The 18,827-nt window shown below is 31.3% G+C and overlaps 1 protein-coding gene across 3 annotated transcripts; it reads left to right on the top strand.

The window, feature by feature from the left end:
- Positions 1-739: 739 nt before the first annotated feature.
- On the top strand, positions 740-18,764 carry LOC130444594 (ras-related protein Rab-5B). 3 transcript variants are annotated; one of them, XM_056779821.1, is made up of 4 exons: positions 740-940; positions 4,054-4,311; positions 10,291-10,580; positions 15,205-18,764. In XM_056779821.1, the coding sequence occupies exons 2-4, from the start codon at positions 4,064-4,066 to the stop codon at positions 15,315-15,317; spliced, it is 651 nt and encodes a 216-aa protein (XP_056635799.1). In that variant the 5' UTR covers positions 740-940; positions 4,054-4,063; the 3' UTR covers positions 15,318-18,764. The 3 variants fall into 3 exon arrangements, with proteins under 3 accessions (XP_056635799.1, XP_056635802.1, XP_056635800.1); XM_056779824.1 differs by lacking the exon at positions 740-940 and adding an exon at positions 982-1,308; XM_056779822.1 differs by lacking the exon at positions 740-940 and adding an exon at positions 1,503-1,774.
- Positions 18,765-18,827: the final 63 nt, after the last annotated feature.

The following is an 18,827-nucleotide window of genomic DNA, read 5'->3' as shown; positions in this document are numbered from 1 at the left end:
AACGGAGAATCCGAACCTTTTTCGAATTTATTTCATTTTTACAATATTATAAAGGTTTTTGGTAGAATGATTGATGACCTCGACTCAAAGATGATGAAGAAATTATCAACATTGCCGACGCGCCGAGAAAACAAAATTTATTCGTTCTAGAGCGAATTTTTAAATGGTTGCACATTTTTTAAATTTGTTGTGGTTCATCGAAAACATGATCGTTTTTATTATTCTCATCATTAAGTTCCCTTGCCAATTCCTCCCAATTTTTGTCTTTTCCAACCAAAAGCACTACCTTGAAGAAATTGCCCGTTTTTTTGTTTTTTGTTCATTTTTGTTTATACAACTTTCTTAAACTTTAAAACAAATATCGAAAAATTTTGTTTATATTTATAATAACTGCTAGAGAAATGTCTGTTTTAGTTTAATCTCCAGTTTACCCTAGATTGTAAAATTGGTCGTACGGCAAGAGCTTGAAAATAAAATATGCGCCGTGTATTGATACCGCTCTAATATTTTTGTATAAATAGTTGCTCAACATCGTTTTTAATTGATGAAAAATTGTTCATCATAATGAAAACGTTTTATTTTTTAAATGTTTGACCCAATTATCATTTTAGCTTAATCTCTAGCATAAAAATTGTATTTATCCAGGGCTGTAGTAGTATTCAGTTTCTGGTAAAAGTAGTAGTATTCAGTAACTGGTAAAATAGGTTGGTATCTCCTTAATGTCCACCAAATAATTGATGACTCAGATATTGGCACCATTGTTGACGTCGTTTAGTGGAACTGTCATTTTTGTCTGCTCTCGTTTACATCTTTTGTGTATAAAATAGGTGCTGTTATATAAAAACTATAATCGAATAAACGTTTTTATGTCGGAAGAAAGTGTTTATTATATTAGTGATACGTGATCTCAAAGTGGGAATTAAGAAAACCCTATATATAGGTAGGTTAACTGTATTAATGTTTTTCCCCTTGTCAAAATGCGTCATTGATATTTTACAAAATCCTTCGAGTTACTACACATACTTTATTCTTGGCAGACCTGTTGATTAGAATCAATTAGTAATAAAATGTAGACATTTTGTTATAACAGTCAGCTGATTTACTAAATCTTTTACGCCCTTGAAATCCTCTTTAATCAGTGAGTGTGCTATACGCCCCCCTCTTTGTTGTTCAGCATTTCTTCATATAATTATATTTGCTTTGCTGTATATATTGGAGTGATTAAGGTGAAAATCGTAGATTCAATAATAACTGGATTGCGCTTTTTTTAACCTACTAGACATCATGTTATACGTATGGAGACAAATGGTACGAACTTTTTATGAATGTTTCTCTATTAATTTGATTTCATAATAAATTTTTGTACTTGTTATTTTTGGATAGATTACATCTTTACTACGTCTCTCAACGATGTCACAAAAGTAACAATGTCTATTTAATTATCATTCTCAATTAAATTTGTTTTTCATCAAAAAATAAATATTGGTCTATCATTAAGATAAGTCTTTAAGTTAGACAACAAAAAGTTCCTTCATGTGCAAATTTACTGACATTGTGGTAATAAACGATGTAGAAATAAGTAACTATTTTCTGATAAAGCCATCAGTTGTGTTTTCATTTTTTATTTATTAATAATCATTAATAAGATATGAATAATTCCAAATAAGATTTGATGTTGATTATTTAGATTTGCAATAGTTTAAGCTTATCAAATGCGATATTGAAAGATATTTTTCTTCCTCTTTATCTAATTTGTGAAGTTTTTTTAAAGAATGTAAGTAGATATTGTGAGTACCTTTTAAGTCAGAGGTAGATGGTTATATTATTATGTACTTATCAAATTAATTTTTCACTATCTCAAAAAATATTATTTGGTTAGTTTATATGCACAGTTTTATCAATTGTATAAGGTTATGATAATTTAAATGTTATTGAAGTGGACATACGCTACAGGTTGATCAATGATCCATTCATTTAAAATTAATTAACAAATTTTTCTTTCATATCATCAACCTAATATTGAAACAGTATCATACAAGCCAAAAATAACAGTGTTTAATTTATATGAGCACATGTTTATATTTTTTAGGTGAGTGTAACAAGTTAAAACTTGCAAGTGCAGCTGATTTGTTTATTATAATTTAGTTGTGAATTATTTATTCAGTGTTTATGATTATAGTTTTGTCCCAGTTAGCCCTGTGAGATGTAATAACATGCTGGGATTTATACTTTAGTACAATCAACCAAAACCAATTAACTATTTGTTGAAACTTGTGCATTAATTGCAACTCTTCATAGTCTAGGCAAAGTAACTGTACTATTCCTGTCAAATTGAAAGATGTACCATGGACTGCAACGGGAAAAAATATGCATCTACCAGTGTTCAGGACTTAATTTAAACTTAAATTAATTTAGGAATCTGCCTTTGAGTACTTCAGTGAGGAGATTGGAGAAGCTGGTCTTTTTGGAAGGATGACAGTGTCAAAATAAATGAAGAAGTTGCAGTGGGCTAAAAAACATAAAAACTGGACGCGAGTGAGTTTTATGGAGTGTTGAGTCAAACTTTGAGGTTTTTGTGTCTAAGAGAAGAGTGTTTGCGAGCACGTCAAAAAAAGAACGGATGTTAGATCCATGTGTAATCCTAACTGTAAACCACAACGGATGCTTGGTGATGGTTTGGGGATGCTTTAGAGATAGAGCGACTCAAGACCTGGTAAAAATTGAAGGGATTCCAGTATGACAAAGATCCCAAGCATTTCTCGAAGCTGTGCAAAGAGTATTTGAAAGACTTGGAAAGGAAGAATGTACTAAAAGTAATGATTTGGTCACAGGCGCCTGACCTTAAGCCGATTGACTTGTTGTGGGAAGAATTGGATAGGGAAATCAGAAAGCAGTGTCCTATTTCTATTTCGCATCTTTGGAGTATTCTGAAAAATAAATGGAACCAAATAGACGATAATTATTTGTGAAAATTATTACAGAGATTGCCAATCGTGCAGCAAAATAATAAAAGCCAAAGGGGTTTCATCAACGAATCAAAAATTTAAATAGACAAGGTGGGCAAAAACTTTTGACTCATAGTATACATACTAATACTGTCTAGAAGAACAAATCAACAAATTTATGAGAGGAATAGATAAGCCTGATACTATACAAATATAACAAGTATTTGTTTAATAAACAAATCTTAAGTACATAAATAGAGGTTAAAGGCAAGTCAACATTCAACTTCTTGGTAGTTTGAAAACACACTGAAAATGCTTTTGTTGAGGATGATTTACACAAAATTATTCAATTATAAGTAATATGGTTATGTATGGAATAACATCCATAGCTTTGCACAATATGTACATTTGTTTTGATTTCCCATGTTCAACATGTGATTTTTCTCCAAAGTTTGTCGATTTTTATTAATATTTCCACACTCCTTTTATTATGACATATTTACATATGTAGATAGCTAATATCGCCTCTTCTCATGCATAGTGTATAATGTCAAAAATTCTCCAAAACACAACAAAGTACACAGAATTGCTTAGTATCCTTCACATTTTCTCTAGAATAGTAACATAAGGTAAGAGATAATTCTGTTAAAAGGTAAAACAATCATCTACAAAACTCCATTCAATACTGTGGAAAATGCTTTCCTGTATAATTTGTAAATTTTGATATTATACAAGTTTCTTCTGAAAAAGCAAAAGGTTTAACATCAACTTATCTATCATTTGATGCTGCTATACTAACCTGAGACTATTAGATGTTGATGGAGTTTGATAGAATTGACAACACTATATTGGATATATTATAGCAAATTAAAATCTTGTCATAATTGTAGGCCCTACAATGTAGGGTCCTTTTTAAACAATTTTTATTTATTGATCTGATTCTATTCTTTTCATACCTTTTTCTGGGGTAAATTCTTTTCACTACTAAGGTATTTTCTTTCCATATTCCTTCTGCCCTCATTACAAAATAAGTTTCAATCTGGTTGCTTGTTTGCGTTCTCTTATTTATTATAGTTGTAAAATCCTTTAAAGACAATTTTTCTTTTAGTTAATTGAAAATGGCGGCAAATAGAACCGGAACTGCCCAGAGACCAAATGGTGCCACTCAAGGCAAAATATGTCAGTTCAAACTTGTCTTATTGGGAGAAAGTGCAGTTGGTAAATCCAGTTTGGTATTGAGGTTTGTTAAAGGGCAGTTCCATGAATACCAAGAAAGCACTATAGGAGCTGCGTTTCTTACACAAACTATATGCCTGGATGATACAACTGTAAAATTTGAAATTTGGGATACTGCGGGTCAAGAAAGGTAAGTCACATACCATTAAAGAAATATTGATTTTATAAACATACAGGTGACTTATTAATGAACAGTTCACAATATGTGACAGTTTAAAATCAAAAAATTGTTCTTAGCTTCAATTCAATCCATTTGGGAACATTTAGTGTACAGTCTTAAAATATTCTTTTAGTTTTGATGTTATGAATATTACTCCAAATAAACTCGGGTGTGTTGACAAAGCAATGTTACTAATGATTTTTGAGAGAAATACCATGTCAAATAAAAACTATTACTGAGTACAAATGTATCATAATTTTGATGACAACAACTATGATCATTACTAATACCAATTCTATGTTACTATTACAAGGCAGTAATGGTATTTTTTGCCAATAGCTGTAACTACTAAAATAAAGTAAATTTCTTATTCCTAAGACCTTTTGATATGTTTATGTTTCTAAATCATCTAGATTTTAGGTCTTTTCTGATATTTCAATAAAGATCGCAATAGATTGAAACTTCAAATTTTTATCTATCTTTAAAAAAATTAATTTTAAATCAGAAGAGACCTAAAATCAAGACAATTTAGAAACATAAAATTAATTTCTACACTCTATTTTTAAAGTAAATAATTGAATTAATTTGTAAATAAACATTAAAAAGGTGTTTCTTAATTCTCTTTATCAAGATTTCTAATGCACTCATTTACATGGCTATGATAAATTAAGTATTCTAATAGTTACTTGTGATATATTGTTGTAAACTTCTTGAATCTGTAGCTGGAGATTGTGGTAAACTACCCAGTCGCGACCCTCTTGATGACATGTTCAACCCTTATTTTAGTAATTGACTTTCAGCAAGTAGGTACTGGAATGTATTAAAAATTTTGTTTATTTCATTATAAAAAAAAATTTGAAATATGAGTAGTATTCAACAGTTTTTGGATTTCACAAAAAGTTCTTATGTTCCAAAAAAAATAAAGCTGTCATTCTGTTATCTACAATGCATTCAAATGCATCAGTTGTTGATGACTCAAAACAAAAACTAGAAATTATAAATTTTTATTATGAATGTAAAGCTAGCATTTTATTTGACCAAAAACATCTTCAAAATAATCAATGGTAATGTTTTTCAACATGCTAGATATTTCTCCACTGATTGTCAAAAAAACGACAGAACGTAGTTAATTTATGTGGAAGCTAAATGAAGAGCAGGTATTACTGATAAATGAACACCAAGATTGTTGTTATAAGTATTCTAGGTTATGTACTAGCAGAAACAATTGAAATAAATCCTGGTCCAGTAGTTCCAAAAGATGAAACCGGAAGGAAAAGGTAACTCATAAGAGCTGTGCCAATTGTCACGGACCAGTATGTGACAAGTACACAATTAATATCATACTGTGCGTTAAATGTTATTAAAAATAATAAAGTTGCATCCATTTATAAAAATCATTTTCAATTTAGTTTCTATACTGTGGATACCAGGGTACCCAGATGTTTCATGGGCCAATAGCTGAAGTTTAAGCTTATTTTAAAAATAAATAAATAAATTAAATGCACCCACAACTAATATTCTTTTAAGCTAAAAAACGACGATTCCAGAGCTTGAAATATTCAATCAATCAATCCATTAGAGAATATTAATGTTAGATTTTTTCAAAAAACTTTGTAGACTAAACCCCCATATCATCACTCCTTGTGTAAAGTTTGTGTTCTACGGCACTGCTCGATTTTAAATTATCCATGCATTTGTTTGACACAATTTGTTGATATTCTTGTGCTCAATTTGCAAGACTGTGTTGACTATGAGGGGGATATATAGTGTAGATTCAAGTTTTGATCTAAATATAGAATTGTTTGGTATCACCTTGCAACATCTTATTTTGCAAATCTTCTAGAAACTGTCCAATCTCTGAACTTGATTGTAATTAAGTGTAAGTCACATTCTTCTGCCCAATTTACAAGCCTGTGTTGGCTTTGAGGTGATATATAGTGTAGATTTAAGTTTTTATTATTTTTACTAACGTGTGATATCATTTCGCTCATCAGTTTAGATTTCTCTTTGTAGTTCAATTTACCGGCTGTTTCTAACATCATACTTAAGTTGGCTGTGACATGCTTTGTTGAAAAAATTTATTTTTCGTTAATTCTCTAGGGAATGATTTATTAAATATAACTTAATTATCTTATCTTTGTACAATTAAAAACACTCATAGATTGTGATTAAAATAGTTTTGAAATGCTGAATTAATTAGCGCATTTCAGTGGAAACTGTTTACCTTGAATGCTTTTTTTAAAAACTGTTTGTTACTTAAAAATAATAAAAAGTGTTGAAAGGTTATTTATATACAATGGAGTTTCAATCTTTCTTCAAAAAATTTATTCTATCGAAGAGAAAAAACAGTGGACAATATACAGTTTTGTCTTTATATAATCACCATTTTTTGTATCGTAAAGCTTTCTGTGTTAACTTACTGCCTCTATTAACTTTTCTTCTGTCATGCTGCACGGCAAACACTTCTTTTTGTCATTAGGGTTGAGAGCCTTCACGAGTTCTAAAGGTAGGGCAAACGCCGTCTCAGAACTTTCCATACAGTTGGTTGGGGTATTCCAAGTTCTCTACTAGCTCTATTGGTAGACTTACTTGGGCTGCGAACAAAACTGTCTTCTATCCGTCTGACATCATCTTCTGATACACGCGGTCGGTCTGTGCTTTTTCCTTTTCACACATTTCCAGTCTCTTTAAATTGATTAAACCAACGAGTAATGCTTTTTCTAGTTGGGGGTTTAGTACCTATTTCAGCACGAAATGCCCGCTACACTACAACTTGCGACTCACTTCTTGCCAACTCAATAACACAGAACATCTTGTGCTCCAAAGTCGCCATCTCACTCACAACAGGCAGTAATACAGAATAGCGGGCTATTGCGAAAACTTTAGTGGCCGTTTCTGGAACCATCACTGCCTGCCTACACTTGTAAAACATTAAAAAAAAACTTTGAAATTTCCCCTTTCAAATGGTATAAAAATTATTCATGTAGCATTTGTACTTTAATAAATACGAATTTTTAAAAATGGGTCCATTATTTAGAATAACGCTGTATCATTGGATAATGTCTCCAGTGATTCCAATTCCTTATAGCCCACTCTATAGTTTAATAGTCGAGGAATAAATGTGAAGATTCCCACAAGGAAGGTTTTCCCTCTGGAATTAATTTTCAGTATAAAAGAGGTTAGTCAAGTTATCGGATTTCAATTTCCCTTCAGTCTCTGAAGATGATAACTTGGTTATCGAAACGCGTGTCAGACAGTATAATTGTGAGTGTTGGTGTAGTGATAGTGTAACCAATCACCAACGGTTCCATAAATTCCAACTTAGTAAAGAAGTGTCTTATTATTTTCTTAGTTTTTTGCCCTTTCTGGTGTTATTTTCTCTCTTCCAGGTAATTTTCTCACAATAGTCTATTTTTTATTAGATGAATTATCCAAAAATTCTCTTTTCACCTTATCTCATTCAACCACCTAATGAGATTAAGAATTTTGGATAGGTGCTCTTTACATTGCCTATTGTTTTTGAAAATGATCTGTTGGTTTTTCTTCGATTTTTTTTATTTGTAAACGTGGTGTTTTATCTGCTGGAATATGAGTTCTAACCTTAAAATAGATAATAATTTGTATTTTTTATATATTTAAATTGTGAAATTGTTATATAATTGGAAAGGTTATCATATTTCAATAGATAAATATTCTTTAATAAAATTTATAGTATCAAATGTAATTGAATTTTGAAGAAAAATTTATAAAAAGAAAATAGATTTTGTTGGACTTCGAAGGAATAGATATTTTTCTTAAAATTAATAAAAAATGTCTTTTATGTCAGTTATTATTATCATTCAAACCAACAAACTATTAACCAAGGACCTTCTGCTTATTTGCATTCTTCTAATTTAATTTTGTTGTATTGTTTTTCTATACAGACATCAATAGATTAAAATTTTTGTGCAAAAAAGTATTGGAAGGTCTGTGAAGTGATGTCTAATTCTTGACATTTTCCTAAAAGCCGATTTTTCCTCAACTTTATTTCATTATTTTTAGTTTAAAATTTGATAATATGATAATCTACGCTCGCAATAGTACATTTCAACATAAAAATATACTATAAGTCAATGAGTCGTGTGACTAACTAAGAAAAACAAGGTTTTTTTAGCCAAAAATCGATTTTATTTATCAATGTAATCTCCTTCAATAGCATTACAATCATTCCAATGCTTTTCTAACTTTTTGACCGTGCTTGTAGAAGTATTTATCTTTTGCTTCAAAATAGGCTTCAGTTTCAGCAATTTTCTTCTTCATTTGAGCTGAATTTCTTACCGGCGAGCATTTTGTTGGGATCAGCGAATAGACAATAGTCACTAGGAGCCGGATCTAGACTATACGGTGGATGAGGAAGCAAGTGTGATTCGTTCAATTTAACCATGGTTACCATCGACTTGTGAGTTGGTTCATTGTCTTGAAAAAACGGTGTTTTTTCTTCGACTTTTGAGGCCGTTTTTCTTTGATTTTTAAATTCAAACAATCCAACAACTATGTAGTATTCGTTATTGATTGTCTCTCCCTTTTGGGAGAGATATTCCATGCGCATCCCAAAATACTGAAGCCATAACCTTCCCAGCTGACTGTTGTGTGTTTGGACGTGGTTAACCAGCTGCAGTCCACTTAGATGGTGATCGTTTTGATTCCAGAGTGTATGGATCCATATTTCATCCATTGTCACATATCGACGCAAAAAATCCGATTTATTAGTATACATGGCCAAACACTGCTCTGAATCATCAACACGTTGTTTTTGATCGATTATAAGTAAACGCTACACCCACTTTTAAAAAAGCTTTCTCGTAGTCAAATGTTCATGCATAATTATAAACACACTGCCTTCTGATATCTTTAAGGCCTCAACTATCTCAGTATCGCAGCTTCAATTTACGATTAGATATAAACAATTTGTGAACTTTTTTGATATTTTCTGGAGTAATCACCTCAATTGGACGATCAGAACGTTCACCATCATCGGTATCTGTACGACTACATTTAAAATTAGCAAACTAATAACAAATGGCTCTTTTCGATGGGGCTAAATCCAAATAACACTTTTGAAGCAATTCCTGAGCTTGTACACTATTTTTTTCTCATCAATAAGCAATAATAAATTGTCACATGAAATTGTTTTGAAAATATCGAAAAGTAGCTGTTAGTACTTCATAAACGTCATATGGATTTGACAATGGCATCGCCATCTGTATGTCAGTCACGCGACTTATCGAGTGATGTATTACTTTTACTCTATAATAACAAGAATAAAGTTGTAATGAGAACAATAAAGAATTATGCAAATATAACCTACTACGTCATTGGGAAAATGTATAATAATGACTGAAAACATGCCTAGTAGGTCCATGGTCCACCAAGTCGTTGGTGTTGTAGACATAGTTGCCGAAAATAGGGACTATAAGACTATGTTTCCAGTGTGTTACAGGGGACATTAGAACTACTCCCACAACTGCAATAGAAGTCTTGCTGGACAGTAAATAATACAGACCTACAGTGCCGACTATTGAAAGCTAATTGAGGATATGAAAGACAACCCACAGCATACAGCTTTAATAACAAGTTAAAGAGTATGGCAAATTCTATAGGCATTTAAAATTGATGGGGTCGACAGAGGAGTCTTTATGTGGATTATGTAGGATCAGAGGAGGAAACTGTGGAGCTAATAAGAAGATTCTGCTTGAAAGATTCAACCTCTAAGCTGATAGACTTTATAAGAAGAATAAGACTGTGAAGCTCGCTGAGAAATAGGTCACTGGTCACCTCCATAAAATAAAATGTACAGACTATCAATACAGATCTTATTTTTAAATTTTAGTAATATCTTGATATCAAATTTATATTATATCTTATTGAGTATATGAATTTAGATTTTTAAAGGATTTTTCATTGTTTTAGATATCACAGCTTAGCCCCGATGTACTACAGAGGCGCCCAGGCAGCTATAGTTGTCTATGATATAACCAATCAAGACACATTTGGTAGGGCGAAAACGTGGGTAAAAGAACTCCAAAGGCAAGCGAGTCCAACAATTGTAATAGCCTTAGCCGGCAATAAACACGATTTGGCTAATAAACGTATGGTAGAATATGATGAAGCGCAAACGTACGCCGATGAAAATGGTTTACTTTTTATGGAAACCTCCGCAAAGACCGCAATGAATGTTAATGATATATTTTTAGCAATAGGTTAGTATAATATTTAACTTAATAAATTTCCGAAAGAATCCCGAAGGAACTATTTGCAATAGGCTTACACAGCATAAGGATCAGTTGAGGAGTTCAAGCGAGCAGCTGAAGCAAGAGGACTCAAAATCAATGAGCAGAAAACCGTGTGAACCTCAAGAGACCCCCCCCCCCCCCCCCCGACCTCCCTAACCACGTTCCAAGTCAGAGAACATCTTTTCCTGTGTGCCACCAATTCAAATGTCTTGGGGCCTTGATAACTGAAGATGATTGTGTGTCAACAAGATCAAGGCAAGAAGCATCTGTGGGGAACAGATGCTTCTGGACAGTCCAGATAGCACTTAAGTTTAGAGGACTCTCACTACAGTCAAAGCTCACAATTTACAAGACAATAATCCCGTAGTCACACATGGATGCAAGACATGGACTATGACGACGACAAGTGAGTGGATTTTGAACTGCTTGGAACGTAAGATCCTACAAAAGATTTTAGGCCCTGTTTGCGAGAACTGTTGCGTGAAGGGTCCAGAGGAATGCTGAGCTGAGCCAGATTTGGTGGCGTTCATCCGAGGAGCGCATCTAAGGCGGCTGGAACAGGTGGAGAGGATGCTTTTTGATCGATACCGGCGCATAGCCATGTATAGAGTTCCTGAAGGACGGCGTCTGAGAGGAAGACTGCGCCTTCGCTAGTTGGAGGACGTTGAGGCAGACCTGATCCAGCTAGGGGTTCGACGTTGGGGGCACCATACTCAGGACAGAAAGGATGTGCAATCGATTGTTGAGAAGACTCTAGTTCTTAAAGGAACGTAGCGCAGGTTGAAGAAGAAAGAAGAAGAATGTTCCTGTATCATCATATTTATACTTGCCTCGGTACAAGTCTTCATATAATTTATAGAATGGTATTCTAGTGGATAAACGAATGTAATCAATCTAGGAGAACTTTTTGATTTTTTAATTTCCCAAAACTGCATTGTTTAATATTATCCTTGGCCATTTTTTGTATATTTTATATTACATTTTTTAGAATCCCACTTTAATTTTAGAAACAACCAATGAAACCAAACGTTTGACAAAGAAAAATCATCATTCACACATTTCCATTATGCTTTAGTATAATGGATTAAAAAGCCAGTGGAACGATAAAGTTTATTATAATTTTTTGCTTAGTTCTATTGAAACTTACAATTTTAGATTGTAATTAATATTTTACATCGATACTCCTACATTTGATAATAATTTTTCAATACATAAAACCATATATTTTTTTATTATATACTGATCAACCAGCAACTTTGTCTTAATTGTATGTAAAATCTTTAAAACTAAGTGGTGTCACCCAAATATTATCTGCTTTTAGACTTTCACTAAGTATTTACACCAGATCTGAACGTTTTGTCCTCTTCAGTCTTCTGTTTAGGTTGTATTGATAAAGTAACTGGGACATGTCAATGATTATGTATCCTGTATTCGCTCTTTTAAGCATATCTTTGATTTTTTTCATTTTACTATTGCTATCTTGAGGTCACTATGAAAATTTACATTTCGAATATAGTATCCACATTAGGGTGGGTGAAAAAAATTCAATATTTTTTTTTTAAAATTTGACACACAAAAATGGGTTGCTAGACACTTTAAAAAAATTCTCACCTCTGATGAGCTCTTAATTTTAATAAAAACATCCTCAGAAATGCAGTTTTTTTTTATTTTTTTCTCAGTCCAATAGCAAAAAAACATACCTCATGAATTGATTGTACAGAAAAAATTTCTAAAAGAATTTTGTAAAAAAATTTAATCCTCTACAAAAAAGGTATCTGATATTTTCTCTGTAAACTTCACCATTTGAATATATTGAAGATTATTCTAAAACATTTTGGAGATTTAAATTAAGTGGTTCATTCCTAAAACTGTAGTTCATATGTCCAAAGTAATTTATTATGTGTTGACATTTGGAATTTTCTGCTATAATCCAATACATTTTCCTATATTTTTCATCTATTTCTTTTTCTTTTCCGCAAACTCCTTCCATCTCATTTAGCTGTGTTTCCATATGGTACATCACTACTTTTTACTGAGATTGGTACGTTATTATTGTTTGTTTTGTTTGTAAAATTTATGTTTACCTATTTTAATTAATTGAGTTTCATTAGTCACTTTTTAGTTCATTCCTTGAATTGATTAGTGACTCTTTGTAGATTTTGTGTAGCTTCTACATTTTTCCTTATCAAACCCCTGAGCTATACACAATTTCAATTAGATCGTGATGCTTCGTACTTGGTTCATCGCCGAATAATAAAATTATTCATAATTGAACAGATATTTCATCATTTAAAAAATTTTTAAAATAAATATATTCCTCTAAAGGAAAAATTTCTGAAGGATTTATCTATATTTCGATAGTAATTTCAATTTCTTAAAAAAAAACCTTTTACAGTTTTCCTATACTACTAATAGTGCTTCTATTTTTAGACAAATACTTTTACAAACTCATTCAATAATCTTGTTAAAGGATATGCTCTATTGACGCACATTAACGTTAAGGGATGAATTAATTAAATAATAAAATACCACATTTTTACAATTACAAAGTAAATTATAAAAATATGAATAATTATTATTGATTTCAACTTTTAGTCTCAATTAACTTCAACTGAAGCAGGGTTATACCAAGAACTGGCAATGAAACTAGCGTTCAGAAAAAAAAGAGTTTTAACCTTGAATCTGTTGAATATACGTTTTTACGATATTTAACTTGATATGTACTAATACAATATTATAACATTTGAAATACACCTCAGCAAAGGTTAAAACAATTCATCATTTGGCTAGAACTTCTAATGAGAGAACTTTAGGTCTTTTTTGGCTAAAATTTTTTGCTGCAAACTTGATTGAAACTTACTCTAGAATAGTGTCCTGCAGCTATTCCGCTGATTGGAAAAATATTTTTACACATATAAACAGTCTAAAGAGTCCATGTCAATTTATATGGCATCAAGGATGTTCCAAGAGACTTAAAGAATTTCGAGATCAGGTCAGGAACGAAGAAAAATCAGAACCTATTTTTACAACTTACAACAACTTAGACTCTTTAATAGATTTATAAAAGTTATATCCATATTAACATATGGTTCCAAAACATGGACAACGACCGAAAGGAAAAAGATAAAAACAACAGAAATAAGGTTCCTCCAGAAAATTGAGGAGGATACTAGATTAGACCACATCAAAAACGAAACATATAGGCAAATATTAAATTTAAAACCTGTAGAACTGTACATAGAAGAAAATCAACTAAGAAGGTTCGGACATGTGAAAAGGATGAAGAAAGTATAAGAAAAAAAAAATACTAGAACCCATAAAGATAAGAGAGAAAAATAAAAAAAGACCTGGATGGACACAATCGACAAAGCGAATGAAAACAGAGGGAAGAAACTGCATGAAGTACTACCACAAATAAAAAACAGAAAGAAATGGAAATAATTTTGGAAGAAAGACTCCATGAAAAAAAAAATAAAATCAACCCCACGTCTTACACCCGTAAGGGTAGTGATACATATGGATTAAGTAAGTAAACAAGCACTAAGATAAAGAATTATATCTACTAGGCTTTAACAAGATTGTGTGTGGAACCATCAACAAGAAATATGATAAGAAGACAACTTACAGGGACATCCGTTAACTGTAGCACTACAGTTTTTCAAATATGATTTGTGATGGACAGACTTCAAGTTGTTCAATGCGATGTTCTCAGATGGGAATAACATCAACATGGTGATCATTAAACGAGGTCTTTACACTCATGTTTGCATTAATTAACGAATCAGAACAAGTCGTATCTTTAGGTTTCTTTATAGGAGAAAAGTTTCTCTTCATGCCCGATAGTAAGAATTGTTCAAAAGTAGTTTGAATCTAACAGTCCTAATCTCAATCCATTGGATCCTCTCCTATTGCTTCACTATATGATCCTTTGAGCCTTCCATAGGTTCCTGATTTATTTCCGACTCGAAGGACCATGCAGTGTAATAAACCATATGAATGTATCCAAAGGCTCTAGAAATTCTAACTTAGTTACTTTTGCCTCAAAAATTTCATAAAACCAAAAGGACAAATTTGTTAATGTGATATTTTCGAATGAGTAGAGTGAACTTTGATTTGTGCAATGCTGCATACAATCCAGGTGTGCATATGGTGGCAGATTAGTAATGGTATCGAAGACCACACCAACATGGTGATCATTAAATGAGGTCTTTATGTTTATGTGTGCATGGTTAACGAATTAGAACCACAAGTCGTATCTTTCGGTTTATTTCTCTTCGTGCATGATAGTAAGAGTTGTTTAAAATTTATAAAAATAATTTATATGAGCTTTTTTTAATAATTGATGGTATGCTTTTAAAATATTGAATATCATATTGAATAAAGTAAAAATATAAACTAATTTATATTAATCCTTTGCTATTTTTACCTGTCTTCTTGTCTTGTCATCTGTCTTTTGACTTATATGCTGTTTACCCATTCATTAATGTTTGTCTATGTCACATGATGGTCTGATACTCTTTAATTATTATATTGAATCCAGTGTTAGCTTTCACATAATAAATTTTTGATCAACTAATGTTCTTTGTTTTAGCTAAAAAACTGCCCAAGAACGAACAGACATCAGGTCAAGGAGGTAGTGCCCAGGGCAGGCGATTAGCAGAAGGCGATGCGGGAGCTAAGGCACCAGGATCGTGCTGCAAGTGATGGTGCACGCTTGCAGGTCAAGTGTTGTTATTGAACCGTCACGAGAAAGGACTGGCAAGTGCAGCGGCACTCTAGTGATATATATGTGTAATAAAGGTCCTTCTATTAACAAAAAAAAATAAATAAATTAAAATCTATTCAAATACACTGTCATATATCTTTAAAATAGAATAAAAACAAAGAAAGAAGTGAGTCTCCAATGGTAACATTGAGTTAAAATGCTCTAAAAGCATATTTAAATTTGTGATAATCGTACCTATTTTTGTTTTTCTTTTGTATATTATAACAATATCTGACAGTGTAAGTTAAAACGTTTAAATCGAACATACTAACAGCACCGGTTCAGTAAATAATGAAAATCTATTTCCTACTTGTTTTTTTATATATACATGTTTTTCACTTAGTGCAATTATAATATTAATATCACGTTTTTTTGAAGCGTAAGTTCGATTTAAACGTTGCCAAATTTCAATTTGTACTTTGGAAACACAAAAAGTATAAACTGTAAGAATAAACGTTATATGTATTTTATTAATATAATTATTTGGTGAAAGTATGTTCCCTAACAATTTATTGTATTCCCTACTCTTATATATCTATTAAAAACGATGTTTATTATTTGGATAGACTGTTTCAGGAATGTACTTTCGCGATGCATGACTGAAAAGAACCTACAACGTGTTATACATAATTTTAATTTTGTGTTTACATCGACAGCATAGATTATTGGAAAAAGCATAGAGGGCAGTTATAAAAATACATTTATTTTTAATTTATCCGTCCTTTAATACCATTCTATTGAATTATTCTACGTTTTATAAAGGATTTAGCTCAATTTTATTATATAAAAAATATTGGAATTTTGGTTTTTTACCCTCTATTGGTACAATTATGAACTATCTAGTAAGAAATATCCGATATTCTTAAAGAAATAATTAAACCAATATCTACCTATCGTTTTAAGTAGTAAAGACCACTGTATCGTTCATCTAGCTTTCTATAGGTTGCTGATTAATTTCCAACTCTAAAGACCAGATTTACAATATCTCCACAGTTTACAGAAATTCCAACTTACTTTTACCCCAAAATTTTATAAAATCATTTTCATGGACAAATTTCTTGAACGAAACTACGATAGGCTTGATTCACTAATAAGTTAACAAAAACCTCATTTTAATCTACACAATTAACAAAATATTGATGAATGTCAGGATTAACGTCTAACATGAATATTAAAATAGTTTTGTTGAAGGAGGATACAGGATGATAGTACAATAAAATTATTATATTCGTGATTTTTGGTTAATTTTAGTACTCCAATACTTTTTCTCTACATATCTTTTAAAATACTGTGTAGGGGTGACTCAATAAAAAGTTATTCACTCTTCTCCTGCTTTATGGATTGTACAAACTTAGTAGCATTTGAAAGGTAATTCAAAGCTCGATAAAATAACGTATCAACTTATTTTGAATGCGATTTTTTTCTTTGTCTCTTTTTGAGAAAATTTATCATGCTGTTGCTAATATTTTTCACACCATCAGAAAGTAGATATCTCAGCGATCAAAAATCTCATCGACTTTTAGTCCTTTTTTGCATGGTTATTTCTTTATTGGTGAAATATTTTAAGGTTATATAATTCATGTTCAAAATCGAAGGAAAAATTGTTGAAAAAATCTTATATATTTATAGTATAAATTGAGCAAAAAATAATATGATGGAAATTCCCATCATCATGCAAAGTTAGATCATTAGCATTATACTAATTAAAAAAAGATGATATCATTGGATATTTTTTATTCTTTATGATAATTAACAAAACAATTATTATTTTTATTTAGGCACAGGCTGACTCCACATTTACCACACAAAATTGTAGAATTACATTTAGTATATTTGCGCTGGTGCTTGTACGAGCTAATTCATTTCTGAACTAGCTCATTTTAAGTAGATTTTTCTTATGGTGGCTTCTTTCCATTGCATTCTATAAATTACCCATGCGTTTATTACTGCAAGATCTAGTAAGTTAAAAACAAAGTACAAATACCACTTTTTTGACCTCATAGGTAGTTATATGGTTTCTACCCAAAAAACTATCCACAATCTACACCTTCCATATGTTTATTCTATTCCTGAATTTTTTTCCTTTTTTGCCTTGTCATATCTGGAAACCTCTGTGACAAGTAAAGCCCCAGGATAGGTGGATAATAGAGGGATAATTTGTCGGATTAAAAAAATTCCTGACTACAGGGGGTTATAGCAGTACTAACCAGAATCTGCGTTGCAAAATTTTTGCTCACCATTGCGATTATGTGCATAATTTTCAAATTAAATAAAAAAATATTCAAATTGTTTTTATTTTATTTATTGTTGTACCTCTATGCTTCATCTTTTTAAAAATTATGTGACGTGTCATGTATCAAACGGTTCGATGCCATTTAGAATAAATAAAATGAATTTCTAAGTGTCTACGATTCCGTTATACGTTTTAAATTTTACATATTGGTATACTGAATTTCGTAGAGGTACAGTGTAGAGGGGTGATTGTACAAAAGAAGTTTAACTGGATATAAGCTAATCTCTTAACAGTAATTGCATTGTAAATTGTTGATTTTATCAGTTTATTCCAACTAAAGATCCTCGATGATATTTAAATTCTAAAATTTAAATGTTGGTTTTATACTATACTGGTTTTATATTATATACCATTCCCGCAATTCGTTTTAATGTATTGTCGCAATAATGAAACAAAAATTTGTATCTAGAATTTTTGATGTCTTTGAAAAAATTACAATTCCTCTGTCTATTTTTTAAATTGTTTGGAAACACTTTGGTAACCCCAGCGCACTTATACTAAAAATCATATGAAAAAAGTCCGCGTGATCTGCTCGTTAAAAAAATACCGCGTCCTTTTATTGTCGAGATATTGTTAAAAAAAATTGTTAGTGGTGGGTGAAAATTAATTTTTTTCTCAGAATTGGTCCATTATTTATTCAATTAGGGGGCACCAAATGAACGCCCCTATTTAAATTATGCAGGAAATAATTTAATTTCCTGCTCGCTGTGGTCTCAGGTTCGATTCCCAGCAAGTCAACTTGTTTGAAAGAATTTAGTTTGATATAATATTTCCTAGATGCAACTCAATAACCCAATAATTTTCCACAGTATTATGTTTAAATAAAATTTTTTTGACAACGAATTCATAACGAGATCACGCGGATTTTTTCAATATTACACTTAATGATTTTTAGCATAAGGGTGCTGGGTTTACGGAAGTGAACTAAGATTTTGTATTGGAATAAACATTTATAGGTTAATAATTGATAATTATTATTGTAGTGTGATAGAATGTTCGTCTATTACATCAATTTATGAAATTAAAGGTGATTTCCCCCGAAATTGTCCATTATAATTGTATTATAATTGAATATATTTTATTATTTGCTTGCTTATCTATTATTATAATTATTCTGTTTGCACAGAATCAGATTGTACAGGAAAGTAAATCATAC

Source organism: Diorhabda sublineata, chromosome 5, assembly GCF_026230105.1.
Source record: "Diorhabda sublineata isolate icDioSubl1.1 chromosome 5, icDioSubl1.1, whole genome shotgun sequence".
NCBI classification, from domain to species: domain Eukaryota; kingdom Metazoa; phylum Arthropoda; class Insecta; order Coleoptera; family Chrysomelidae; genus Diorhabda; species Diorhabda sublineata.
This window is presented reverse-complemented; position numbering and strand designations above follow the sequence as displayed.